The sequence below is a fragment of the Rissa tridactyla genome, chromosome 6, assembly GCF_028500815.1.
Source record: "Rissa tridactyla isolate bRisTri1 chromosome 6, bRisTri1.patW.cur.20221130, whole genome shotgun sequence".
NCBI lineage: Eukaryota > Metazoa > Chordata > Aves > Charadriiformes > Laridae > Rissa > Rissa tridactyla.
Window position 1 is genome coordinate 47,581,395 of NC_071471.1, and position 21,634 is coordinate 47,603,028.

General features: G+C 35.0%; 1 protein-coding gene across 22 annotated transcripts in view; it reads left to right on the top strand.

Moving 5' to 3' along the window:
• The window catches only part of KCNMA1 (potassium calcium-activated channel subfamily M alpha 1), a 506,659-nt gene that overhangs the window by 311,403 nt on the left and 173,622 nt on the right, over positions 1–21,634 (top strand). For all 22 annotated transcript variants that reach the window (XR_008466873.1, XM_054204500.1, XM_054204499.1 and 19 more), the window contains one exon: positions 18,167–18,242. Coding sequence is in view for 21 of the 22 variants with exons in the window: in XM_054204500.1 (XP_054060475.1) it covers positions 18,167–18,242 (76 nt within the window). In the remaining variant the exon portion in view is untranslated. The remainder of the gene's footprint in view (positions 1–18,166; positions 18,243–21,634) is intronic.

Sequence of the window (21,634 nt, forward strand, 5' to 3'; positions counted from 1 at the left end):
CAGGCTTTTGAGTTGGTTCAATATTAATTAATTAATTCTCTTTTCTATTCTACTCTGATTGGGAGGGGCCATAGGTACAGGGCTAGATTCCCACCCTCACCCCCCCGGCCGTGTGAATGAGTGTCAGGCTTAGCCCAAAAGTAGTCATACTCTCTGAATGCTGAGGAGCTATTGCAAGTTAATATCATAGCTAATACCAGTTATATTGCTTTAGATAAAAGTGCTTCCTAGTTTATCTGTCTGGATGGATGGACTACTTTGACCTGTTGCATCTTTTCTCATCCTGTCCCCTTCTGAGAGGAAAAACTTGATTGAACAGGAATGTATCTTTAGTGGAAAAAAAAATCCAGTCTTAAGTTTATAGTTATCTATAAACAAATGCATATAGTTTGTTGCCATCCTGCTTTACACATAATCCCAAACCCTGCTTCTCACTACCTTGTTCTCTTCATTACCAAGCATTACATCCTCTTGTATCATTGTTTAATTTTATTAGTGTGGATATTACTTTTCCTCCAGAATATTGATAGAAGTATTAAATAACTTAAGTTCAAGAATGCATCACTGACAAGACTCATAGGAAGACATGCCAGATTCATTTCAAGACTTAATGGTTCTTGATCTGTTTAATGAGTGCCATGGCAATGCTGAGTAAATTACATCAGTATTTACAGCTTTATCACTCAAACATGAAATTTAACGGACAAGCTAATGGGATAGGATGTTTTTCTAAAATGTATACATAAATATAATTCTTCATCTTGACCACTTAAAATAACATTATATAACATTAACTTTCTTAAATATATCTGGAATGTCTGTAAACTTATATGTGCCAGACTCACTGAAAACCAACATTAAGTGGTGCACGGAGTGAGTTTTTAAAACTTTTGGACATGAGTTACCCAGACACGATGACTTAAAAACGTCTGGCTTAATGGATGTGTTTATTAGCATTCTCGTTAGTCATGTCAGGAAGGCAAGTATGCCATCATTACACGACTGGCTTTTTATCAGTTATAAAATAAAATATATATGGGGCACTTCTGCCTTTTCTCCATTATTACAGAAATGTCCGCCATGCTGCTAGTATTAGAATGCTACAATTAAAGTGGCTTTTAGTTTCCATTCAGTAAGTCCGTGGTTGGTTAACATAGTTTATAAACACTTTCTTCGTTTTGAAACTTGATGTTTTAAAATACAATATACATATTACTATTTTGTATTTCTGTTTTCTTGGCTTTTTTCATGAACAGTAAATGTAATCAGTATTTTCATTTAAAGAGCCAAAATTTGAATTCCATAATCATTTTTTCCTTATCTGCCAAGATGAAGTCATATAGACAACCCTCACTTCAGTTAAACACTCTTAGTATTCTTTTGTGATTATAATATTTAGAACTTCTAAAGGTATGTTAATATTCTTCAGCATGTTTTTCAGATAGACATTTCCATGGTGTAAACCAACTTTTTTTTTGTCCACATGCATTACACAAAGGAATCTAAGCAGCTAGAATTTATATCATCTGATACACCCAAATTGTTTATTGTCATCATCAGTTAATGTTCTATTTCATGTTTTTTTCTGGACATTGATCTATAAACATTCATGATCATAGTCTACCAAATTTTGCGATTCAGGAAATCAGAATGTCAATTTGGTATAGATGGACTGCTAAATTCGAGTAGTTTATAATAACTGATTTAAACTTTTATAGTCATATTTCATTCAGTGTAACTGTAATATCATATGCTAATCAGTCATGTGGTAATATCAAGTATATGGGACTTACGCTGAAAAATAAATCACTGCAATTCTTCTTAATAGCCAAACATTTTGCATTTTTTTGGTAGGATGTTACATAGTTTTCTTCTCTCCGTGTGCCTTCTTGTCTAATCAAAATGTATTCTTAACGTGGATATTATGTGAAAAAAGCCCACCGCTGTCTTTTCTTTTTACTCTGCTTTTTATTATCAATTTAATTACTTTCAACTGCTCCTGGTGGTTTCAGTGGTCTTTTAGGCTCTGTGATTAAGTCCCTTCTGCTCAAATGAAGGCTACCCAAAGTGTGCAGTTTTGTCTTTAATAGAACGTAGACTAGTTCTCTAGAAGAAGAAAACGCTTTCCCTCAAACTGATTAGGGAATCCATAATTCACTTTATCTTCTGGCATTTGTGTTCCTTTGCATGAGGGTGTTTAAAAATGCTACTTGTGGTGTCCAAGAAGATCATTACGTATCATTAGTCAGATGCTTTCCAAATTTTCCTGAGCTATCTACAGCATGTAACCAACCTGCACACTTTCCTGAATGGTAATATGAGAGATAAAATTAATATTATTTATTTAACTAATTGTTTCTTAGTTTTAAAAAGTCGGCTGAAAGACCAGTTGAAAATACAATTTCACGTTTTGGCTCCAAGATAGTATGTTAACTTGTACAGTACCTTGTAGGCATTCAGTCTATTCTTTACACATTACCCAGTAGTTTTTTCCCTGGTATCTTCTTTCACTGATTTCTTGGTAACTGTTGGGTCTTGGTTTTTTTTTAATTTGTTGAATCTGAGTAATGCTGTTGCAGAGCATGATCACTTCTCAACTTTGAATTTTCAATGCTTATTATTTACACTATTTTATACTTTAAGTAATATAATTAATATTTGCATAAGCCCCAAACCAGAAGTCCTTATACCTAGAACATGAGAGTTTATATTCTGGTAATTTTAACATAAAGTTTTATGATTTCTTGTGACTGTTTTTGAGCTTTAACTCATTTTGTATTTCTAGGCGTCTAACTTCTGTAACACAGCTTAAAGGATCTCTTTTATCTTCTGAGTACTAAATGTACTGAGATGTCTGTGTAGCTCTTGTTAATTCAGCACCGATTGTCTAGTGTGCTCTGTAGTGTGTGAGGCTTGGTTTATGTGGAATTAAGAGATGTATTATAGAGTTTAACTAATTTGAAAAAAAAATAAATGGAAATAGCCGTGTTCCTCCTGACCTTTTTGCAAGACTGAATTAGTCATAAGCAAATCCTGTTGAGATATAAACTGATGTAAAGATAGTTGGGATCTTCCTAGAAAGATTAGCAGCTAGGAATTCCGCACGAGGCTTTAGAAAGTTCATATAGTGGCTATTCTTACTGAATATCAGAGAGCTCTGAATGAACTTGTGTACTCAACTGAGATTGGAGGTTTATATAAACCAGATCATTCCTTCCTTTCAATAATCTTTTGGCAATTCCTTCACTCAACTTTATATATATGACTCTAAAAAAAAAAAAAAAAAAGTCGAGAGGGGATTTGATTAAAATTTTTCACTCTCCTTATAATTACAAACTCAAAAGGGGAAACTTCATTAATACATTTATTTAAATGCACTGCTTGACCATCACCTGATAGGCCAAAACCTTGGGATTAGGTGAAACTACTTCTTGTGCTTCTGTGCTTCAGATATCAATACAAATAAAATTCTCACCTTATGTGGCATTTCAGAAGTAACAGTTGGATGGATAATAGTTTGTAACAATGCTAGATTCCTCCTCAGTCTGTTCCTTGATCCACTATTCAATTTTTACAGTTGCAGTAATTTGCCATACAAAGTCAGGTGACATCTAGAAAAGGAAAATTTCTTATATAGAGATAAGTGTTCTTCCAGCTAAAGTATTTAAGGCTTTTTCTGAGGTTTTAGACTGCAGGATATTTATACCATCTGGCAGAGTTTCATGCAATATTGACTTAAGTCAAGAAGACACTTTTTGCTACTTGTTTCATATCAATGTTTTGGAACGCCTAAGGTTCTCTAGTACCTCTGTATTTATAGTATCTATGCTTACATTACACAGGGCTTATTCTTGATTCACTGCTGACCCCCAAACGTTTAGCGTTCATTAACCTTGTTATCACCTTTAGCAGTGTTTAGTATCGTACTGTCTCAAATTCTAAATAATAAAATAAAAATAGATACACAACAGAGAAAATCCAGTCCATAAATGGAAGATTTCTCTGCATCACAGAAGCGTTTCTGAAGTTATTGAGTCCTCCATAACTACTTGCACTGCAGTGATGTACCTGATGGATTGCCAGAAAGTCTTTGCCAATAAAGCTAATGACGCTCTGAGGGCAGGATTTGCTTGCTCTTTATTAAGTTCATGGTTTTGGATCTTTCTGCTGCTTTTTCCAGGTTCTTCTGCTCAGGGAACTTTTTAATATGGAACAGTGTTATCTGCTTCTAAACTTTGGAGTGCACTTTTTTCATTCAGGCATTTAGTTTCCAATTCTTTTTGTAAAAATCAGTACTTTGTGTTCACAAATTTTGTATAGGTTTATGTTAGTTACAAAACATTCTGCTCTATCTACTGATCTTACTTCTCTGATTTGATAGGTATAAAGGGATATGAAGCCAAAGAATTAGAATTTTCTTGGTATTTCAGGTTCCAACTCTCTAAGCTTATCTTGTCTTCAAAATTGTACAGGCAATTTTATAAGTAGGCTTCCTTATGAAATCTCCCTAGTTGCTACTTCAGGTCAAAAGCTGAAATATTAGAAAAGCAGCCTATTTGACTTTATCAGCTCTTTTGTTTATTGCTGGTAAAAGTATAGCTAGATCAAGATAAAGATGGCAGATAAAGATCAAAAATAAAATAATGCATCTTTTAATTTAAAAAATAGTATTTAAACGTAGAAAAATGAGTTTTTCTATATAAGTAAAACTTCTAATATAAAAATAATTTTTTTTCTAAAGCCATTTTCTTATTTCAGTTATAAGGGATTTATGAAGGGAAATTATTTTTCCTTCGTTTTAAATCAGCTTTTATAAAATAAGGCAGATGGAAGTGTGTCGTACAGGGGCAGGTGTAGTACACCGCATTTTGTTCGTCATTATCCTGTAAGGAGTGCTTTTTTTATTAAAAATAATATTGTAGGGTCACTGTGGAATTTTAGCTGAAAAGAATCGACGATTTAGTATCTTAAATTCAATTAAAGTCAACTTCAATTTCAAGAGGTTTTGCATTCAAGTCAGGATATCTGGAGATGATAATCTGCGTAATCAAAAGGCGAGTGCTATAGTGCCTCCTAAGCAAAGATGACTGAGACCAAAATGGTTTAGTCTACTGCATTATGAGATTTCTGAGGTACTCAAAACTCTCCAGTGGTTATTTCTCCATTCTCACCTCCTTACTCTGCTCCTCAGTATAAATTATCAATCATTATTGTATTCCTAATTGCTGGTTATGTTTTTCTTTGGTCAACCCCTCACTGTGTGGAACACTTTCCTTCAGAACTGTATGAGTTTTTGTGTACAGGTGTGCTCATGCTGTGCGACAGAGATACTCTGGGTCATTTCCAATCATTGTGCATCCAGCAGTTAATACCAATGTCATGCATCCACACTGCAGCCCCTTGGTCGTTCAAGGATGTTATACCTCTTCAGCCTTGTGACAGAAGAAGAAATAGTCCCAGTGGGATAAATATGAAATCCTAATATGATTTGAATACCTTTCACAACATTTGAATGAATTCTTTTTTCAAAATCCAACCTTTGCAACCCTTTTCTATTCAGCATCCAACATCATAGAGTCATAGAATCGTTTAAACGGGAAAAGACCTTTAAGATCATAGAATCCAACTGTTAACCTAACACTGCCAAGTCCACCACTAAGCCATGTCCCTCAGCACTGTATCTACATGTCTTTTAAACACCTTCAGGCATTTTGAGTCAACCACTGCCCTGGGCAGCCTGTTCCAATGCTTGACAACACTTTTGGTGAAGAAATTTTTCCTAATATCCAATCTAAACCTCCCCTGGCACAACTTGAGGCCATTTCCTCTTTCTACCAATGATCTGTTATGTAAAGGCTGCTGTAGGTAGTAGGTATGATATTATTTAGAAATTAACTTTTTAATTATATGAAACTCCCTGAGAATTTGCTTTTTTTTTTTTTTTGTCAGAGAGGAGTTTTACATGCTACTCCTTTTACTGCATTTATTGTTGATTCAGCCTTAGTGCTGAATTGACACTTGCAGTTCTCAGACTTCATGTTTAAACATGATACAATACTACTTTTTAGTACTGGCATGGGGTGAAATAAGGGATACCAATATGTGGTGTATGGACCTACATGACAGCTACATTTCCAAAAAGCAGTTAAAACACAATAATCTTTGATTTCTATGAAATTTCATGCCTAAATTCTTAATCCTTCAGCTGGTATGCGATATTGTTTGTTGTTATTACAATACAAATTTTAAACCATGTGCAAGGAATCATTGTCTACACAGAGTTAAAAGGGCATCACTTCTCTTGGACAGGCATGAGTATTTTATGAAGTTTGGCACCCATTTGGTCAAAAACCTGATTTTTTATTTTATTTTTTTTAAATTGCACTTGTATCATAATCACATATAAAATTTTGTGGTGTATCATTTTCATACCCATGTTTCATAATTAATATATCTGTATCTACTTGTATCTATTCTTTACATATTTTCTTTGTGCAATTCAAAGACTAAAGAAGGTTCAGTGGCTAGGATGCATTATATCATACCAGTTGATTAGAACTGAAATATCTGACTCCTTTTCAAGTCATCTTCCATAGTATGCTCATTGTTTCTTTGGCAGTTATGGCCCGTGCCTTGTGACTCGCAGGAGCAAAGGCAGAATTGCAAGTCTTTTTTTAAACCAACGTCCTGCAGCATGAGTCAGGCTTTAGATCTGGCCTTTGTCCTTCCTTTGCCTTTGCTCTTATCATTTGTCCTACCCACAGTTACAGCCTCTGAGAATAGCATATTCCTGGGTTTAGTGCGATTTGTTCCTGCTGAATGCCAGGGAAAATTATACAAGATGCTAACTTGTCGTTCTTCAGGAAGTGAAACTATTTTGTATTGAATTGTAATGGGCACTTTAAAAAACAAACCCCAAATGTCCAAACTTCAGTGCCACCTCTTTGCAAGGTTAGCTTGCTCAAGTGTAACCTTATTTCAAGGGTCATCTTGATTTCAGTAGCATCATCAGTGAAATGTCTGATTAACTTATTCTCCAAAAATCAAAGAATTAAAAAAAGCATATTTTGCATCCTTTTTGACTATGAACTTCAGTATCTAGAAAGTATTACACAACTGTAAGATATAGAAAATTAGAAAAATGAGAAATGAATAAATTCTTTTTCTCCCTATCTCTTTTTCTCTGTGAGGTGTAAGTATGAATATTGTTTGTCTTTCCCTTCATGCTTTCAGCCTTTCTTTAAAAATGGCACCATCAGTTTGGTGGCATAATACTTCCTTTATAAAATATGATGCTTACAAGATAATATGCTCTGATTTTATGTAAAGATCTGCTATTCATACACTACTGGGTATTTCTCCACTTGTTTTATGGAATATGACATAGTCATTGCCTGAAGTGGTATAAAGCAGCAAAGCTAATGTTTACTTATCTAGTGACTCTGGTTCTGGTATTGCCAGCGCCAAGCTTTCTGAAAATGGTTTAATATCTTAAGACTTTGAGACTTGGACATAAAAAAAAAAACCATAATGCAACTACATGCATTTCTTCAGGAACTCAAGTTTGGATTGTAAATTTACCTTTTAAATCATTTAGTGAGATTAATGAGTGGTAAGTGCTTGGTGCTTGGCAGAATGGACATTAGATTATTCTGGTTTTGTCGTAACCCATAGACAATGCTACAAAGCTGTACCGAAAAGTAGTTGTTGGCCAACCTGTATAGTTTCTATACTCAAACACACCAGGTTATTTTTTTTTTCTATGAATAATACTTTTACCCTTTTTGAAGTAGGACCAATGAAAATTTTAAGGGCCATTTCATGTAGAACAATGGCTTTTACACTGTAGTTTCAGAACTAGCAACCTGAAAGAGAGGTAAGATAACATGTGGAACATTCTGTGTTGCCTTACTGTAAAATAAATTAAAAAGTAATTTTCAAGGAGAGAAGGGTCCCTGGGTATAACAAAGCTTTTTTTCTCTACAGCAGGTTTCTCCTTGGCACGTGTCTTTGTTTCATGTTTTCTCTAGAATGTGCTTTTGGGCACAACTGTAAGCAGATAGTATCCTACAAAAGCACAGCAAATCAGTCATCCCTGTCTAACCTGTGCTTTAGAGGACAATAATTTCATACATACTTCTACCCAGTACATTGACTATTTATGCCAAAGAGCTGCCCTTCTCTTGCCCTCCTTCAAGATGGTATAGCAAGCACCTAGTTCCTGCATAGACAAAAGTAAAGCAGAGCTGAGCTGCTGAGAAGTCTTGCTTTCTTCTGCATATTTGAGATTAATGTTTTCACGTTTGGATGGACTTTGAAAGCAAGTTGTCATTTAATGGTAGCAATGTCTCCGTAAGTATCTCAATCCATTTTTATGTAAATTCAGAAAGGGTCATGGAGTGATATGCTCCAAGGATATGCTTATTTTGAAAATATGGAAAATTTCAGTCATAACATACTTTTAAATAGATTGAAGGTACAATAGGTTTTAATCATCCTTGAGCTCTTTAGAACAGAATGAATGTTGATTATTTTGGAGTAAATACTTCAAAGCAGACTGCACACATCTCCAGTGTTTATGATAATGCAGAGTTTTAGGATTTTTAAGAACTATCAATTATGTCCTTCACAGGGGTAGGAAAAAGTACAGAAACACTGGAAATGGTGACATTTTCCTAATGTCTTCATCTGCTTATTTGGACTTTAGACTTTCACTCAAATGCTCATCTGTGCTAGATGATAGGATATCTAAAAGGTAGATTTCTTGACAATTGAAAAAAAATGATTTAGCCTACAGAGAACAATGTTTTGTAATCTAATTTTATATCTAATATGAAAAATTTGACCAAGTAATAAGTGGAAAATGTAGATGGTAGAGAACTGTACTCTCGCTGATAACAGTAAGTTGTTTTGCACAACCAGATTGTAGAACAAAATGCTAAAAACCATTTGACTGGAAAGCAGAAACTTTTGCACAGGAAAGTAATACAAACATCTTTGTGTGACTCTGTGATGCTGAATAGTGCTTCTCAGCACAATATGTCATCATCATGCTGCTGCTGAAATTTAGATTCATATTTTTAACTTGTGCAACAGGTTTATTTTAGATTAATTTCCAGCTTTTGTCATTTAATTCATGTTTTCAGATTTTGATGTATGCAACAGATTTAGCAGTGCACTGACAGAAAAAGGGAGGAAATTGATAAAAATCTGGCTATGCCAGGTAGTTGAGAGAGTTAAATGTAGGTTATGTAAACTAAACAGCTTGGCTCTTGCTATTTATTACTAGGGTTCTGTTCTCCTTCAGAGATGTTCCAGGCTCACAAGGTAAATGGATTCTACACCCAAACACTTGCTATACTAAATACAAAGTACACTAACGATAGGTTTGAAATTGAAATTGGGTTATAACAAGATTATAATATTATTCAAGACAAAATACAAAAAAAGAAAAAAAAAAGAAAAAGAAAAAGAAAAATAGTATGCCTTACATGGTAAAAAGTAAGTAGGACATTACTTTCATTTGAGCTGTACAAGATTTTATTAGTAACACAGATAAGTACTACCTTGTTCAAATTGTTCTGATTTGAGAGTAATGATTCAAATGCTCACAGATATATTATATTTATGTCTGCATGCATATGTATAGATTCAAAACCTCTTCCCACTAGACTCAGTGCAACTATTGTGACCGGTGGGAACATGACCAGGTTGTTTGTAAGAACATAGTGTAAAGGTTGCAATGAAAAGGAGTCATATAAGTTGTTTACCTCTGATTCACTCACTGCATATTGCTTGAAATTTGAAATTTGCATGTACTGTTCTCCCCGTTTCCATATTTGGCATTGTCACAACATCTCCAAAGTGCTTTAAGATCCTGTACATTTCCTATAAGCACATGGTATATTCTATTTTTGTGTGTGCTTTGCATTGTACTCCAGATGGCGTTGATATATTTTTGGCATATATATCTTTGTGGCTCCTCCGGAGACAAAAAATAGGAAAAACAAGCATATTCCTCGAAATAAAGATAGCTTTTCAAGATGAAGTTTGTATGTTTTCCTCAAAGCAGGAAACTTGACTAAGAAAGCATCTCGTATATCATGGAAGGTAGTATCTTACATTTACATTTTATTTTAAAGAGTTTTTTCTAATTGAATGAGATGGTAGCTGACTGAACAAAAATCCAGTTTTGTGAATATTCACAGAGCAAGTCTGCTTGAAAGAACTAACACACTCTATTTGTTGTGCTCTTGCTTGATGTCTAAATTGTTGGATTTTTTTTTCCTTCAGTAATATAGCAGTCATTAACTGGGATTAGATGCAGGGTTGTTGTGTGTGTTTGGTTTTTTTTATTTCATCTGGGATAAATCCTCTAAGAGTTGGCTGATTATGTGACCTCTGCCTTCTGCATACTAGATTTAATCAGAAGACAGCTATTTTAAGTTGCCAAAGGAAATAATACACAGTAAACAATTCCCTTTCTGTACATGAACTACAACTATATTCTTTACTAGAGTACCTGTTCATTCCAAGTGAACAGCATCACGTTTGTGGGTTTTGGATCGATGGGTGTGGTTCTTTGGTGTATCTGAAAGGAGCTTATGTGGTAATATCCGGATGGAAGATGGCTTTTAAGCTCTAATACATCATGGATCAGAGGAGCATCTGCACTGCCTGCCTGCTTCTGTGATTTGTTTTGTCCATCCAGTTTGTGATACTCTTAGTCTGTTTTGTGAGGCTGAGTTTTGTGTTTGAATTAATTCTGTTTGTTTCATGCTAACAAAAATGAACTAGATTATACTGAATTATCTTTTGGTAACAACATGTGAAGGTGAATGTTGCATTATCCTGTGTCTGGTTAAGTAAATCTGCTTCCAAAGAGAAGTTCTGTTAAAGAAAGAACCCTGATCTGTCTCTACGTGATGATACTGAATTAGAAAAAAGAAGGGTAAATATCTGACTATCTTCGCTGTTAGTGGGTGCTGTGACTGAAGATTGGACCACAATACTTATGAGCAGTGCTCCTGAAGCTGAAGATACGTAGTCATGATTCCCAGCAAGATTTTAGTCTACCACAACCCTTCCGGGGGCACGCGTACAGAAACTTATAAAAGTACTAAAAGGCGTAAAAAATCTCTTGGAGAATTGTTCCAAAACGGATATCGTGTCAAAGCTGGACATAGTATCCCTGAAAAGGAAGAACAACATACTTTTCGAAACTCCTTGGTGTCTTGTTATAGGGTCGGCTCATACTGGGGTAAGGTCCAACTCTAAACTTTTTGTTCAGAACTGTAGTTTGTGATTCTGTCTGTGGTGCAAGCGTTATTATTTTCTGAAAAGATACTATATTTAATTTTTCAATTTCAAAATAATGCTACAGGATTTCCGTTGCTTTATAGGAAAAATTCCTTCCCAAAGTCACATGCCGTAATGTGCCCATATCTCCAATACCTCATCCAAGGGGTTCAGCGGTCTCCTAGAATCAATTAATCCACTCTTTATTGAAGGATGAAAAGTAATAACCTGCACTGGTGAAGTTATTAAGAAATTATTTTTAAAACTGCTGTCATTATTTTAACAGGTGTAAAAGTTAAAGAAATGTGCAGCAGAGAGATTTATTAACATGTCTTTGATACAGCATTGTTTGAAAGCAATAAGTATACAAGCTATGTAGATTCTGAACTTGATGCAGTTTTGCTGTCCTGGTTCATAGGGTATTGATTTTTTCACGCTGTGGGCTGTCTTCCCTGCTTGTACACTTGCATAACAGATGCAGGGAAGCATATTAAAATATTTTGGCTGTATTGCTTCCAACAAATGACAGATTCTTTTCCTCCTATGCTATTTCTTCTTGTCTTGTTCTTTGCGCTTTCATTTTCAAACCTATCTACAGGGAGTGGAATCTCAGGTTGCTCTGTTGTGTTTTGTGAAGGCATTCAGGATAGGACTATTTTGCATCCTAAGAATTACCCATCCATTATATGCATCTCAGAAAAGGTTCTGATTTCCTAAATATGGATCCTGGTTTTTTTCAGTATTCAGTAAACCATATGGCTTTAATTAAATATAGGGTAGAAGTAGCTATTCATAGGTTTGATGAAGATATTCTGATGAATGGGTGGATGGTTTGTCAGGTGTAGAAATGGTATAAGGAATCTCTGTGGATTGAATCCTTATACCAAGATTTTGGGTGTGCTATTGACTGAAAAAGCAACATATGGCAATAAGAAAGGGAATTATGTGTCTTATTGTTGAGAAATAATGTGATGCTTGATGGTGGTCTGGTAGATTGACCTCTCATGTTGAATGAACAAGTTTCCCAATTCCTGTTTCTATTTTTCAGAATCTCATTAAAGACAAATAGGTTTAGGTGTTGTGATTTCCTCCTGTTCCCCTTTACAGATTTAATATTGTAAATTTCCTTTTTTTGCGGTTTGTAACCTATGGGTAATCCTGATTGCTGCTGTATATTAATCCAGTGGAAAGCATCAGTTCAGCCAACAGACTGTAAAACTGTCTGACAGGAAAATAACATATTTCAGCACCTTTAAGACTGTAAAGTCAAATAAAGCTGGAAATAATGTAGTTTGTTTTGCTGTAAACTTTATAGAGAAAATAATTTTCTACTGTAATTACATTGCTACTGGCACATAGTTTATTGGTCATGTTTATATCACTATTCTGGTCTAAAGCATCCATTTTACTGTGTCCTTAGTAAAGACTCAGAAAGCGATAGCCGGAGAGTATTTGCACCTCACAGAACTGAAAGAGTATGTAGTGAAATGAATACAAATACTCCTGTTGTACTCTAGATCTAGCCCAGTATTTCAACATAGCATATTGATTCCTGGTGCACAGATCATTGATTGCTGTAATATTTAAGACTGATTTCAATTTGTATTTGGCCTGTCTTGGTGATCCTTCAAAATTGGCCTGAAAGATGTGGATGTGTCAATTTTTCATATCTAAATTCAGTGTATATAATTTCAGGAGGTAGGCATTTGATCTCTGAGATCCAGGAGGGGTTGTTGGTTTTTTTTGTTGTTGTCTTTTTTTTTTTTCCCCTTCAGATTCCAGTTTGAACACTCAGAATCTGAAATAAAATTACACCACACATGTTATCCAGGAAATTACGCAGTAGAAACAATAGAACATAATACACATGTATTTTACCTTTTCACTGTACTTTGGAAATGGTCCGTCAGCTGTATAGGCAGCATGTGGCTAAACAAATATTTTCACAGTAAGAAAATAATCCTGTGGTTTACTTGGAGGTTTATTTGGATCATCATACCTACAATTCAAATTATTGTACTAGAGGCAGAAACTATTGACTGAAATTCTTTGTCTCATATTACTAAAGGAATCTGGTCTGATAATCATAAAATTTTTTTCTGGTCTGGAAATCTATGAACCTCTTAGCTTTATCCTGGGCATTGCAGCTCAGAGAAACTCCAGCTCAGAAGCACACTTCAGTCATCCATTTAGCAGCAAATGACAAACTGAAGAGGCCTTTCATTTTATATGTATATTTTTCTGTGGTCAGACAGATTTTCTAGGTAAATTAAATCTTCTGATACTTACTTTTTTTATAACTTTTAATATAGAAGATTATATCCTATTCCAGTCAGATCCCATAAGAAAATTCCAATGTATTTCCTCTTCCCAAGAAAAACGTGAGTGACATGATTGAGACAACACAGCAAGTACTTCCTAAGCATTCCATTCAGCAGTTTGCTTAATTAACTTTAGCAGTCGAGATCCTGTTAAATGTGCAAAATTAGAGTAGACTTTACCGTAATACACAAGAAACTTACCCTATCAAACTATTGATTATATCATTTAAATGTAAAACAGTTTTGTAGTTTTTTCATATTAAAAGAAATTATTCTTCCCCACATGTACGAAGTACGTTCCCAAAGATTGCTAAGGAAAGAGAGATGTACACATTTGTCTAAGTAGCTGAGACAGCTTTGGGGAAATGGGAATTTTTGTTAGTGCTCCTATTATAGAACTTTGCTTACTTTTCTTGATGCATAAACAAACATGAAAAATTTATATTCTTGGCAAGTTGGTGGGCCTGAACGAGATAACATCTTAGTTGTGAGTCAAGTTTGATTTGAAGAAGGTGAGAGAGCATAGCATGGGACATTGTGTTACTGATTACATGTGATTAGTTTTCAGACAGGCTGTTTTTTACAGTCACTTTGTCAATAATTGTTCTTGAGCTAGACCCATCAAAATCTTTTCTATTTAACTTGTTTTAATTTTAATCTTGTGTGGATGCGTAGTAAGCTACCTACTGAATAATTTAGGCCATTTTTAGTTTGACAACAGTCTCGTTGCAACATGGTTATTGCTGTGAGGATTACTGTATCATCAGTTTAAAGATGCACATGTGATTGCAATCACACTTTCGCATGTCATTAATACCAGCACCAGAATGCTGTGTGGACTTTCCCTCTGAGAATTATTCAGTTGATTCATTGTCCCCTTGCTAAGTTCAAGGTGATATAAGTAATCATACATTTGGGGGCAAGCTCATTTCATCTGAGTTTTATGCTTACAGTTTATTCTTAGCAGCAGCTTTTTGTAGTCTATTTGAAGAATAAGGCTGAAACTTCTGAATTAGCTGCAGTCTTTCAAAATGCACATAATTTACTACAAGGTCAAGCAGTCGATGCTATTAAATGTTTTAGAGTGCCAAACACATTAATTAAAAAACAGCACCTCTTATCTCTTTCACAGTCAAGCTGTAGATATAACTGCTCAAGAATGGGAGGTTCCCCCTTTCTCCCTTGCTTCACTTCAGCTGGTATTAGTGGATGTTTTTAATAGATCACGCAAAGTCTTCACATGGTGTAACCTACTGGGGAGGTGTGCACACTGGTGCATTGTACAGTGTAATTTGTCCCTACTGTGTAGAGTCATTTTGGCTGGCCAACTTTTTGTGATAACAATGTTATGTGGAGTAAACACCACAGGCATAGTGGGTTTCACCTGCAAACACTGAACTAACCTCATACTTAGCATACTTGTACGCTAAGACCCCGAGAGCAAGATACTGTGAGTACCTGGAAACAAGGTTAATCAACCCTACCAGCTGCATCCCTGCCATTGTCCGGTCCTTTTATGTGTTTTCTTCAGATCACTTTTCAGAGTTCTCTTTTACACTTTTCTGGAATAGCCATCTCTTACAAATATTCCTTATTTTCCTACTTTAAATAGGCTTCCTCCCTGCTCAACTATAAGCCTTTCAGCCCTATTTGCAAACTGTCTGCACCGTGGTTTATGCTAAGAACACTACTCCCAGTCTCTGCTTGTTTCCTCCCGAGCCAGGTTCTCCCTTGACTCTGATATCAGCCAATGTCAAATGGATTTTAAAGCCCTCAGTTGGCTAAATTTTCTACTGAAGGGGACTATAAAGCTCAGAAGTGAACCAGTAGATTCATTACTAAATCCAGTACCCTAACATTCTGTCCCACTGAGGCAGACTGGACTCCTTGTTCAGCGCCTGTTCAGGAACAGTGACTGTCAGGGCAAACAAAAGCATTTTCCTGCAATATTCATTCTGCTGATGAAATTTATATGAGGTGATGCCTCTTCATATAGCTGGAAAGAATATTATATTCCAAATAGGTTTTTATAAAAAAAGACCTTTAGAGGTCCTTTGAAGCAAAACTGAGAATATAATTTTAATGGGCATTGAAAACATTTGAAATACATAATTTTTATAGGCTTCAAAGGTGTATTGTCATTAAGGGTTTTCCTTTTTTGCTTTTTTGCTAGGATGATGAAACTCAGATTTATTTGCAAGACGGGAAGTACAGAAAATCAAATAAAATGATGTGTATAGGAACCTAATAACAGAACTGTTTGGGTCTTGAAAAGAGTAGAATACTGAAAAGAATTCATTTGCCATAATGATAAGGAAAGCATTTCATTTTTGTCCTTCATGTTTGAACCACACAAAGCTGGTAATACACTGAGGTTTCTGAAGATCAAAATTTGATCCTTTCTGTGTAATAATTCCTTTAGCTATAAAATACAGCCCCACAAGTAAAGGCCTTCACAAGATACAGAGGTTACAAGCTCCTTGGAACCTTTTAATTTCTAGTTCAGGTAAACTGTCCAAGCAAACTCTCCATTTCTTTTCTTTTTTTTTTTTTTTAAATTCTATTCTCTGAAAGGAATTCTTTAAAATAGTGTAGGCTGTAGCAAATGCAGAACATAATCCATAATGATTTTCTTCTTCTGCAAAAACTACATCAAAGCCATAATCTTTGTGTTCTATCATTTGATGTCTCAGCAACTAAAATATATCTTGAAGCATTGTAAGAGTCTGGAGATAGAGGTTTTATTGCTAACATTGACGTTTCTCAGGCTTCTTTTTGAAACATTGCAATGGGTAAATTGGCCATCTTGTTTGCTTCAGATGCAATGCAAAGCATTTGAAAGGAAGGATTTTTCTCCCACTAGCCATTTTTCCAAAAGTGCCTAGGGAGTTGAGTGAGGGAGATTGCTGGATGGAAAAGAGGTGAGGAAGTTTAGGGCTGCTAGTGAAGGTCCTCTCTATGCCAGCCACGTCTCTTTGGATAGAAGTAGCAACTGTTGGAGTTACTGCAAGTGGAGCAGAAGGACATGTCTCTCAGTTTCAACACTATGATCCAAAATCATCATCCTGTAATTGCAAATGGATATGAAGTTTAGAATTATTAAGCATCATTTTATTGCTTTTCATCTAGATCATCAAATCTAGCTTTCAAGTTGTAATTAATCTTCAGAATTCCCCACCGTCAGTAATTAAAAAGAAACTTTGCATCCATGTAATACACAGACAGGAGTGATTTTCTACTTTAAGGCTACTTATGAGCCTAAATAAGGCTACTTAATAGGGCTATTTATGAGACTTAACAAGAGTAAAAATTTTATTTAACAACTTCCCAAGAATACTGCGAGTAGAGCCTTGATTTAGACACATCTCACCATACGCATCTTTGCTCTTGAGGGGAAACTCTCAACTCCACTGAGATGATGAGCGTTGTGACAATCTTTATATGTTTACCAGGACCAGTCTTTCCTTAAGTTTCTAGAAATAAAAAGTGGTTTATAGCACTGGAAGTGGCTACAATAAATATCAATAACGAGAAAGTATGAAAAGAAGGTGCCCTGGACCTAATTGTAACAGTCACAATATCATGTTACACAACTTTTATGTAACTCTTGGCTGTACTGTCTAATAAAAATTATCCTCAAAGCCTTATTTTAATTTTATAAGCTGTGCATGTGTATAATACACAATGTACTTTTATTCATATGCCAAAGATCTGCAGCCAAATTATTTACTATCAGCATCAGTCTCTTTTAATAATTTAAGCCCTTAATCTTCTATAGTATTTTCTCTTGCACACACTCTGTGTGTATGTCTCGCTGGCTTTGCAGTTGCCTGGGAATTGCTTTTCATGCAACATGATTTCAACACAAAAATGCTATTTCTTTACAGAAATAGTTACTACTTTAATAGTCAAAGGGTAATCTATTCCTATAGTCTGGTGGAAAGAATAGCAGTAGATTTGTCATTTTTAAGAGAGAATGTGTTGTTCCTCTGTTGTCCTGCTTGAGTTTTTGGAAATTAGGGTGGAGATAAGGAGCATTATTACCATAAAAGATTTTACGTCATTAAGGTTTATCAATTTAATCAGGCATATACACAATCTACTTTATCAAGGTTATCAGATCTCTTGCCCATAATCTTTTATTTTTCACTAAGCAATGTGGGAGCTTGGGGGACTGAGGAGTTTTAGATCTGTGTGTGTCTTTGACAGCCTGTAAGAGAAGGACATGTGCACTAGAACGACCAAGAGAACCTCAGGGAGGTTTTTCTCCCCCTGAGCTTTCAGCCTGTATGTCTCCTCCCATGGCTCCCTACATAAACTAAGGTTTCCTGGGAGGATACTTCAACTATTAAGGAAATAAGTTCCAAAAAAATTGAAAAAGACGTGGTAAGGATCTTGGAACCATTAAATATGGAAGAACATTTCAAAGGTATTTGACATTTTGTACGCTACCTATGCTGATTTCATTGATCACTGTCATTGTAAGTGAAATGTTGTTATAATTTGAATTATTCTTTACTAGAGCTTTTTTTTTTTCTTTACTGCAGGTTTAAGATTTTTAAGAGCTCTTAGACTGATACAGTTTTCAGAAATTTTGCAGTTTCTGAATATCCTTAAAACAAGGTAAGACCTTTCCTTACATACTGAGTTAGTTGCATTAGTGATAGAACATAAATGTCTTAGGTTTGTCGTCCTAGTAATATATTTGTTTATTTTCTGGAAAAAAAGCCCCACTTGTTATCTGTTTTTTAAACCTTTTTCTGATGATGAATGATTTATCAGTGTCAGCCTCTTTTGACATAATCAGCAGAAGATTTTACTTGATGTGTTGTTACATTTGAAATATCTGAGCAAGACTGAGTGCTCATAAATTAAAAGCAGAGTGAATTACAGAGATCTGCACTGATTAAATATTGCTTCTTTCCACAAAATCAGTCCATATTGTGCTGCATTGGAAAAACAGAAATCACAATTCACTGAACAGAATACAGATAAAATGTATTTTAAGAAATAATCATTGTGGCTCTACTTTAGTTTTTTTTGAACTGAGCATCCCTTTTCACATCAAAATCATATTAAAAATTAATTTTACACTCAGCTATCTTTATATTATGTTCATTGTAATTAGCATTTCTTTCAAAGAATATTTAAAATATTCCAAGTAACCTTCTGGCTTGCACTGATTCTTCAGGCTATTAATACATGAAAGTTGTGCAGAAGAAGCACAACTTTAAACAAAAGATCACTTTGAAGGGGGGGAAAAAAAAAAAGGAACCTTCCCATGCCTCACAGTTGAAAATGCATTGCCTTTCATCATTCCCTAAAATGCCCCAGCTGAAGTATTGAACCCAGCTTCCAGTAATTACTGTAAACTCAGTTTCATTCTGAAATCCTATGTTCTCTCCACTGGTTGATGATGCCTGTGTAAAGGCTTTGTATGCGAGTAACTCCATTTATTTGCTATGTTAATTAGTAGTGATGGGGAAATAGATCCTTGAGATTTGTACACACTCATGGTAAACAGCTGTTTTCGTCAACCCTTAACCTTAAAACTATTCTCTTTGCTGTAAATCTCTCGCGCTATCTGTCTTTAACTGTGTGACTGTAAGGAATCAATTTTTTTTTTAAACGAAGAAATCAAAGAACCTGCACTGAAAACGTAGTCCAGTAGCTTAGAATGCTGCCAGTATGGTAAAGGAGAATCATTTGTACAGGAGCTCGGAATATCCAATGAGTTTGCATTTAACACACAGAACAACCTCACTAAAAGAAATGACAGTCAATGGAAAAGCCCCATAAACTCAAAGGATTTTTGGATAAAGGCTAAAAGCCCCTTCAGGAGCGGGTGGATTTGTAAACTTCCAGATCCACAAATGAAGGGATACTGCATTAATCACATTCAGTGTATTTAGAGCTGGCTTATTCAAGACTGACCTGTTCATTTAAAAAGCATTTCTCTGGTGCAAATTTACTCTTAGATTAGATATTATCATCTCTGTAATTATTTATATGAATGTCCAAATAACTGTGAAAGCCAAATGTTGATTATTAGAAAGCCTGTAAAACAGAGCTTCCTTGTATGATTGTTTTTGACTAGAGGCATTTTAGTGTGCCTGGCATTAATAGCAAGTAACTACTGACAAGATGAGAAACTGATAGGGTATAAATGGCACGGCTGTGTTTTTAGTATTTGATGCAATTAGAGAAGAAATTCTGTCCTCCTTTTCCTCTTAGTAAAGTAAAGAAAACGATTTACTCTAACTTGTAAATTAAAATTACTCCTGGAATTAGTGACTGAGATATGAGGATTAAAGGAACATAGATTATTTACACAATGTGCAGAAGGGCCATTCCAAACACTGGAATCCAAAGGAAGAAGCTAACGATGCAAAAATAGAGGCAGTGAGAAGACTAGCAAAGTAGTGGGGGGGTGCTAGATAATTATTAGAATATCTTAAAAATTATTAATTATATTTTAAAAGAACCAGTAAGGCGAGGCAAAATTTTACTGCTCCGTATTAAAAGACTGTACTCTGCCAAGGATCTGTTTGTTTCCCTAATTTGAAATTAAATGTATTTTACTCGGTATTTTTTGTTCCTGTGTTTTATGAAATACAATGAATTGTGTGGCATTCAGATGAAAATTTCTCTCCTTCACTTCACTGTTTTCTAATATTTTTCAACAAAACTCCAGAGGCTTAGGCAGGGCTCACAGTAAGGGATTTTGCACAGATGTTGGAAAGAGCTTAAAGAGCAGGAAAATGTTTGTGACTAATCCGTCATCTATATTTAGACTCTGGCAGAAATACAGGAGTATTTCATAGAGGAGAGATAAGGCACAACGTTTAATAAATCTGCAAAAATAAAATGTACCAAACAAGTCATGTAGTAGTTATTTTTTAGTGACTGCTGTCATTTACTTGTATCATAGTAATATGTGGAGACCAACTGCCGCATTATTGTATCAGGACCCCCTTCTGGTCTAAGTTCAGGTGAAGGATGATATTTAGTCTTCCATAATGGAACTTGGCAACAGTATGATTTCTATCATCTTGTTTAATCTAGGAACCTGTTGTTTAGGGTCCTGTGCTGTGACTGAATGTTATCACCACCAAAATATAAACCTTAAGTGATCATACCTTAAGAGAGAAATAGGGAACGTGTCTTGATTAGGTGAAAGCTAATTAATTGCAGAACTGCTGGTGTATTATCTTATTTTTGAGTGCAGTATCCATTACAGCATCTGTCGTATTACACAATTGTATTTCTTTGCTAATAGCCACAGTTGCCCATTTCACTACCTGTAACTCTTAAAAATATTTTTAATGGAGCTGGCTAGATTAATTTTCCAGGTTGATTTCTCAACTTTGTTTATAAAATAACGCATTTTTATTGTCCTTAAAGTAGTTATAAACAGAAATATTAAGAAATTCTACGGCAAACTACTACTACCAACACTGATAGTGAATTTTTCCCAATTTTTATTCTTTTGGAATGTATTGCTTTAGGAATAATAGTGATTTTTCTAAGGCATTGTTCTTTTTTAGAAATGTTTTCAAAAACAAGGGGGAGCTATTTCCAATGCAGGTCCATGAATGGGTGAGATTATTTAGACGCAGTAATACATAGAGTTCAGTTCCTTGTGTATTTGTTGAATATCCTTCTTAGCTTTTGAAATCATAGTGATTTTTGTAAGAAGAGATTGAGCATTTTTTCCATAAACTTTTAAGTATGGTATTTTCCCACTGAACTGAGTGAGGTCCTTGCTTCAAAATAACCTGTGGCTACAATAGGGAACATAGTGGGAATAAAAAGAGTTTGCAGAGTTTGATGGATTCACATGTGGATGTGAAGTATGAAATACGCTAGCTCTGTATGAATTTCCACAAAGTCCATAAGAGTTCATGCAAGCAGAATAATATGAAAATTATTTAGGACTTTACACAGAAAGTGTGTACCTAAGTTATTTAATTTGCAAATTATAATTTTTTTCACAAAAGCAGCGTAACATTTAC